At 34.7% G+C, this 8,514-nt stretch overlaps 1 protein-coding gene across 1 annotated transcript in view; it reads right to left on the bottom strand.

The window, feature by feature from the left end:
- Window positions 1-1,403: 1,403 nt before the first annotated feature.
- LOC131026686 (mitochondrial inner membrane protein OXA1) overlaps window positions 1,404-8,514 on the bottom strand; it is a 129,592-nt gene continuing 122,481 nt past the window's right edge. Inside the window, exons 8-9 of the mRNA XM_057956640.2 lie at window positions 7,667-7,721; window positions 1,404-1,967 (exon numbers count right to left, since the gene is read on the bottom strand). Of these exons, the coding sequence (XP_057812623.2) occupies window positions 1,777-1,967; window positions 7,667-7,721 (246 nt within the window). The 3' untranslated portion in view covers window positions 1,404-1,776. The remainder of the gene's footprint in view (window positions 1,968-7,666; window positions 7,722-8,514) is intronic.

Below are 8,514 nucleotides of genomic sequence, written 5' to 3'. Positions count from 1 at the left end.
GTACTACATGCTCTTAAAATTAGCCAACTACTTCATATCGATATTGTTTTTAACAAATGAATTTTTTTCATTCAACTACAACTAAATTTCATGCTTAAATTTTAGTTGCATCTTTAAGAATTCATTTTCAAGACACTTTTCACTAAACTTGTTGATATGCCAAGTGCGATGAATCACACCTCCAAACTTCAATTGTGAAAAGATAGAAGGCTATATCATTTTATTTTTTAAATGTATATCCTACAAAATCTCATAAGTACTGCATGCTCTCAAAACTAGCCAGCTACTTCATATTCATTCTTGTCCTATCTCAAATATAAAAGGCAAGCATAATAAATGTCTTGTATCTTATCCTGAAATGTGAAAGGTTGTCAAACAGAAAAGTTGCAGAATTTTAATGTGTAATTTTTTAACAATAAATGGTATTTTTAAGTTCGTCTATTGGGTCATTATGTTGGATATAAATGTTAGAGATAACAAGATTTATGGTTAAAGCATGGATATCATTTAAGTTGCATATAAGTTATTTCTTAAATAAGAATATTGTACTATCCAAACAACAAATGATACATTTTTGTTCAACTAATACAAATTCCATGATTAAGTTTTGGTTGAATCTTTAAAAATCCATTTTAAAGATACTTCTTATTAGACGTGCTGATATAACAAATTGTGTGATGAATCGCACCTTCAAACCTTAGAAAATGAAAATCCTGTGAAATCCCATATAACCGCTACATACTCAAAATTCAATTACTCAAAGTTCAATTGCTACACACAACATAAAAATGAAGTAACCCTTCCTATGATTGGGCCGCCACATAGAGAAACACTTTTATCTTTTCTCTTTAGCCAAGCATCCAGCAAACCTTGAATCATTCTTCTCTGAACTGCAGCCCCAAATCTTTCAATTAAATATTATCTTTTAACACTCATCGGGCTTGATACTTGAGATGCCATCATTTGAACTGCTACTTTTATTGGCGATTTGGTTGTTATTATAGATGTATAAAATTTCGATCCTTTTCATCTTAATTTGATTCTTGAAGTCAAAATCTAATTTGCCTTGAATCCAATAAGTGATGTATAGGGATATACACAATAAAAAATAAATAGAAATCGCGTCTATATATATCCCCTTCCTGCACTAGATTTATGTATCTTGTCCCTAGTCTCGGCCATCACAATCTTTTGAATATTTATCACCCATGGAATTTAAATTCAGTAAAACTATTTTTAAAAGAGAATTAAGAAACTCAACAACTAGCTCAAATATTAATGTTTTAAATTATCAATCAGACCCAACATCTATGTCACTTCTGACATAAGTTGATTTCAAGGAATCCAATCAGACTTGGATAATTTTATTCGTTGACCACTAAAATATCAAAAGAATGATATGATAATATGCTAAACTTATATTTATTTGCATCATGCTAAACTTATATTTATTTGCATCAGCCATATTTACCGCCTTGACTGACGTCTCATTGCTTATGATCCCAGTCTGCACCAAAGTTTGAATTATGTAGAGCTGTATCTTAAGATAGTCAAAAAGATCGACAGGAGATAGTCAAATAGATCGACAGTTACCATCCCATTTTAAGATTTACCATTTTGGTATGGTAAAATTCCCAACATGGACCTAAGCCTCTGATAATATAAAATCTAAACAGCTGATGAAATAAAATCTAAACAGAACATGAAATAGGACAAAATCTGTGCAAAGATGGAAAACACCATTACAAATTTGTACTCCCATTGCGTGGTCCAAAATCACCTCTTCCTGCCATGCCTTTTAATCTTTGCTTTTCTCTCTAGTGCTTTCATCCGCTGATGGACTAGAGAAGAGGAAGGTGGACCTTTCTGAATAGGGCTGTAAGACATAACCGAAGTCTCAGCAGGTTCTGGTGGTACAGTTATAATAGGAATGCCCAACGCCTTCTTAATGCCTGGCTGCCTTATAACTGCAGTGTCAAAAATGAGCACCGTCCATTAATATATAAAATTTACTTATGTATATATCCCAAAGCTATAAAGAAGTTGACCATCCCGAATATCATGATTAAATAATGAGAAAACTAAATATTCTATCTCGAGCATCCATCACAGAGGATCCTTCACCAAATATTATATTTAGTTTCAAGAAGTCATCACAAATGTCCTATAAATGTGGATGAACCACGTCCTGCAACCGTCGTATGTCAAATTTTGATTAATGGACTATTAGAAAGTCGAATTTATGAAATCTATAAGAGGAATTCAAAATCTACGAAGTTAAATACATCACCAATGTCTACAATGAGAAAGTCAGTTTTGCAATATTTAGCTGAAGCATGAATTGTAAACTATTCTTAACAGGTTCGTTAATGTAGCATCTTATAATAGTAAATTTCTTTCACTCCAATTTATATATAAATAGATGAATGGTACCTACAAAAAAAATCATATTTATTGAGTTTGAACGTATGTTAATGTTTGCATTCAAAATACAAGAAATATATAAACCAATGTCAAGGCATAAAATAGTAGCTTTTCTAATTTCAGTTCAAGATGTTGGAAAATGATTGAGCCATTGGTCCAAGGAGCAAAAAAGAAAGACATGGCAGGAGACCACAGTAGAAAAGGCACATAGGTGGAGGAGACATGCAGTAGGGGAACATAGAGCAGGAGATCATGGCTAGGCCATGCTAGGCAAATATGGCTGGTGGGGCAAAAAGTAGGGAACGATATGGCTTAGTGATGGAAGTGTAAGTTGAGGGAAAGAAGAAAACCTTGCCCGTATGGATGCAGTCTACACAGAGAGTGTCAGAACACTGATAAGTAAAGTGACAGGGCCGTCATGTTGGCCTAGAAGTCCAAGGGATGGGATAGGGATTTGTATCACGAGATCAGAATCAAACAATGACTGAGTCAAGGATGTTAGAATGCGTATAGCTTCGGTCGGAATATACTAATCGTTATATCTGTTGAATGCATATAGCTTCGATCTTCGAATTAGTCATAATCATCTATTACTATCTGTTATTGATCTAATCACTTATCGTTTTCCTCTATTCGGTGATTATTAGTAATGGTTATGGCTAAGGTAAATTGCATTGTTAGTTAGTGTTTCGATTCACTAATGAATCGTTACAAATTGTTTTAGTGCCACCATTTCGTGTTAAGGGACACGGCCCTTAGGAAGCCCGTGGAAATCATATTTATGGACAATATGATTTCCTTAGCACGGTAAGGAACTATAGGAGTGCAGATCGATACTTACCTACAGGTGGTTCCATATAAACAAGCAGTCTGTAATTATCATCGAATTATAAGTTCGTTCATACAATACAAATTGAAAGGCATTTGGATAATATATTACATATCGTGGCACATACATACAGCAGATTGGTGACATATACAAGAAGCAGATTGAATTCTACAAACTGATCTGTGACTTACATACAAATCATATTCGAAGGATTTAATTGATATCATCAATTGATATCAGATTGTGACCAATGTACAAATAAAATTTTAAAATTACCTAACCATATAAATCTGATTCCAAACTTAACAAAGGACTTAGTGGAAGCATGCCAAAAGAGGATGGCATTGACAAATTCGGGGAGTTCAGAGGATGAGCCAAATTGGCAAGTTGGCAAAGTATTGAAAGGGGCATCAGACACAAGAGGCAAGGTAGCTGAGATTTGGTGGCACTACTCCAGGCTGGGATGTTGCACGTTGGACAAGGTTTAAGGAGTGCTTGTTGACATGGTGGTATACACTCAGAGTTGTACAATGAAAAGGAGGTTGATAAGCTGAGAGTGAATGTGAATTAGAGGGATGTCTCCAAGGAAGTGGATTGGCAAATTCAAAGAGGAGTTTAGAGGTCAAGCCACGATGGTAAAGTCAGCAGAGTACCAAGGGAGACATTGTACAAAGGAAACGAATTAATGAAGAAAAGATGCCACTTGAGTTAGGATGTCACACGTTGTTATGATCCTACTATTTGATATGCCTAAGTATAATAAGGATAAGCACTTGCAGTATGTTTAACCTCGATAGTTTCATTTATAATTTTTAGTTATTCCTTAAGATGATTTAGTTGGATGGAGGGTGTGTCCCTACATAGTTGTGCATATATACAAGGAAGAGAGAGACTTTACCAAAAAATCATAAATTCTAATACTAACTTCATATATTATTTTCTGATTACTGGAGGTTCTCGCCTCCAAATGATCCACTATCTTGCTGTTTTCTGCATTTATTTTTGAAAGTATCATAACAAATGGTATCAGAGCTACAATTTGAGCCAAGTTATTGTTTCCGCCATAACTTACAAATTATTACAAATTTGAACCTGATTTTTAATGGTTTTTCAGGTATACAAGTTCAAATAAATTTGTGCAAGTTATTGTAATTTATGTTTTTTCATTATAGGCCACATATTTCAAATATTTTTAAACATTTTTATATTTTTGGGAAGCTTATGAAAATTTGGGTTAGGTTAGTTCTCTGTAATTTACTTTTACAAGCAAAATACACTCCACAATATAGTGGTAAAAGTTTGATCAAAACACAAACATTAAATTCAATCATAGCCCAAGTTCTAAAAATTTTATGGTTACAACTCACACTGGATAGTATCCTCCCTTGCTTGATAAAAAGGAACCTAGAGTTTAAAATATAAACACATCTAAATCCATGTCATCCTTAGGAATAGAGGATTTTTCTATAACTGTTGAATCCAAGGACCTTAATTGCCCACCACCTAAAATTGAGGAAAAAATTTTACTAACATGTGAAACAGTGGTACATTTTACTACGGATAATTTATTTGACCCATTTGCAACATCTTTAAATGAGGATTTAACAAGATTTAAACAAGAGATGTTGTCAAAATTAAGGCACCACCAAAACCAACATGGCAGGTACACTGATCGTGAGACAAAATCAGGGGATAGGGCAACTTTTTCAAAGTCCAAAATCAAACCTACCCAAAAAAGACATTCATAAGTTTTATGGTACAGACGTAACTTGATGAATAAGTCTCATAGAACAATACATTAAATTTCACTATATACCGAACAACGCAATGGTTGACATAGCCTCGCTACATTTAATATCAAAACCTTATCAATGGTACCAATAAAAGATGAGTGACAAGGGAAAATGCATAGTTGGAAGGAGTTTGTTAATAACTTAGCAACCTTCTATGAGCAACCATGTAAGGGAAGTGATATCACCCAACTACCAAATTTAAAATAACTAAGGTTTGCAGCCAAACATAATACAAAGCTAACGAGATTGGCAATTCAGGCTAACCAAGTGATGCCCTACCAAAGGTTACAACTGTACATCAACGGACTTAATAACCAACTTAAACATGATGTTCATTTGTTGGAACCTTGTATAGTTAGAAAGGCTATGAAACATGCATTGCAAATTGAACAACAAACTTCACCACAAGAAGATCCACACAAGGTCAAACCATAGGATAGAAATATAGAAATGTGTCTAATCCTATTAACAAAAAAAGGACCACTTTTAACTACAAAAAAATAACCAAGCTTCCTCCTCAATAAAGGAGAGAAAGGAGAAAAAGGTATATGGTGGCATTGTCAAATGATCTAGGGGTCATAAGTCTAGTAATGATGACAAGCGACTAATGGTTATTGAAAATGACATTGATGAAAAGGGAAAAGTAGCTATAATAGAAGCATATATGAAATTACTTAGAATTATACTTGAGTATTAATATTTAATGTTATATTAATTCAGTAGTGTGTTATTTTCTCTGTTACCTGGGGACGCATCCCCGGTATTTTTTCAGGTGTCCCCGTCCCGGGGACATGGGACTCGTAGGGGACGTCCCCATAAATTCTGCATATTGATAGTGAATTTTGACAATGAATTATATAAGCAATTTGACTTTGACTTTCAATTTAACACAAATTTGGCACAAGAACTCTACTAGTTATTATACGTCAAGGTTCTCTAATGTATATGTGCATGCTTTATCCATGTTTTCATATGAATATTTTAAATTTCCCTATATATTTTAATTTTTCCTATTTTTATATAGCCGTCCCCTAGCCATCCCCAAAATTGGCAAAAAAAATCACCATCCTGGAAACACGTACCCCCGTCCCCGTCCCGGAATCTCAGGGTAACATACGTTATTTTTTATAAAGTCACTTTATGTTACCCCCAAGTGGACACCTTGGGGAAGGGGAATTGCACATAAGTCATTTTACTATTTCTTGTGCTTTTTGTGGGATACGAATTATTTTTAATTTCATATTGGCTTATTCTTCCTTCAATCTTGTGAGGTGTCATGCTGTTTATAAAGTCACTTTATGTCACCCACAAGTGGACACCTTGGGGAAGGGGACTTGCACATAAGTCATTTTAATATTTTGTGTGCTTTTGGTGGGATATGAATTATTTTTTATTTTAAATTGGCTTATTCTTCCTTCCATCTTGTGAGCTGTCATGCCCCTCCCCCATAAGAAAGAGGTAAACTATATTAGACAAGCCACTTCTAACAAATAATGTTTATAGCTAAAACCAATCAGCAATTTACTAGGGCTGGACCAATTCAAATAGACAAAAAATAAGAAAGCCGACTTATTGTGGTAATCGCCTATTAAGAGGCTCAAAATAAATAAAATATAAACAAATAAATATCAGGCCAACCTGATTAAGAGCAGGAGGAGGGCCGACTAGATCAATGGCTAATTAAGAAATAATCATATTCTTTAAGGGCCAACGCATGGCTGGCCGACCCCTTGGTGTTTAGCATCCACCTTGGGGTTTTCAACTTCAAATCAAATAATAAGTCTTCAAGGCCAATCCCATGTGGAGCACCCAAGTGTGCATTGAAAGGGGTATAAAATAATGAAGGGTCGTCTCACTTGGAAACAGCATCTCCCTTCAAGGGGTCGCCTACCATGGTGAGGAGATGAGAGGTATTTGTGACGAGAATTATAGGGAGAGGGAGGAGGAGATGCAGAACAGAAAAAGGAACCAGATCAGAACTTCAAATACTTATAATCTGCATAAATCAAGGAGAACTACATCTGCAAATAACTCATAAACATCAGAAATCAGGACAGAACATCGAAGAACAGCAAGAGTTCTCATACACAGTGATCAAACCTAACCTGAACCATGATAGCCTAATCTCTTGTGGTCTGCAGAAATAACTGATAAATTCATCTGGACTCAACCAGACTTCCAAAGCAAGCCAATTTGACTTGTATGGTCTGACCCACAGTTGAACTTGAAGTTACCAAAATAAGCAGTATCCAGACCAGCAATGCTACAATTTAGTTATAAACGGTTGCCACACTATTTAATTGAATTGTATTAGGTTATGCACGAATTTCAGATGTTCTGCAATTCATTGTAATTGTATCTTTCAATAGGAATCCAAGAAATGAGTTAGTTGCCCTTATTGCACATTTGCTATTGTTGAAGACCAAATTCTGAATGAACACCTATCAGCATTTCGCAAATAAGTATGTATCATTATAGATAAGCCCAAGTGAAGAAATTTACATAAGAATGTTATATATGATAAAAAAATTGATTAAATAAAAATTTATGAAAATAAAAAGCAGAAACTTGCTCCACAGGGGCAGCATAAAGTAGAAATGATCTCAGTACAATCACTTACATGCACCATACACAAGTGAGAACAAATTTGATGTAATCCAGTAACAGAAAATCGCCTGCAAAATAACACATAGAACTTTAGAATGCTTTTGCAAAACCATGTGCATACTAGAGAAAGCCACAGATGAAGTATCGGACGAAGTTTTCTAATAGAAACATGTACGATAATAGATGAAAACAGAAAATGCACTTTAAACCGAGCTGGACACCTAGCTTCCTTTTTACAAATATATCCCTTTCTTTGATTGCCCAAAAATAGTATATAAGCTTCAAAGTCACAACATTAGTTAAAGAGAGAATACTTCATGTTTCTGCGGTATGTTTGCAAAATACGTGTTCTGTCCAAATACCAAGCAGTGTATTGTTACACCACTAGAAAAAACCTGTGTAAACAATAACTCCTCACTAATGAAATTGATGTCTGTTATGTTGCAAACATACACACCCCATTGCAAATGGGGACCCCCAACTTTTTCGCTTGCTAGCTTAGTGTTTTTGCTTAGTTTTAGCTTGGCAATACTTTTATAGTCTTTAGCCTTTGTTTGTGAGAGGGTTTTCATCTGGTCAATGCGGGAAGTGTACAGTTGATCAATTCTTATTATGTCTAGGAATGTGATGTCTTGTCCTTAGGATGTGATCAAGTTAGGAATTCATGAACAAACATCTGGACTGAGGATTAAGGGTGAAAATGCTAAATGTTGTCAAAGTGCAAGAAAAGTTGTCAGAAGTTATAAAATGTTGTTAGTGTTAGATATTTTGTCATTGATGTCAAATGGTTGTTGTCAAGCTTGTGTCATTCAAGCTTGAAGATTACTCAAAGTAATTTTGGACAAAGTTTGAAGTGCTTTT

This window comes from Cryptomeria japonica, chromosome 8, assembly GCF_030272615.1.
Source record: "Cryptomeria japonica chromosome 8, Sugi_1.0, whole genome shotgun sequence".
NCBI classification, from domain to species: Eukaryota; Viridiplantae; Streptophyta; class Pinopsida; order Cupressales; family Cupressaceae; genus Cryptomeria; species Cryptomeria japonica.
This window is presented reverse-complemented; position numbering and strand designations above follow the sequence as displayed.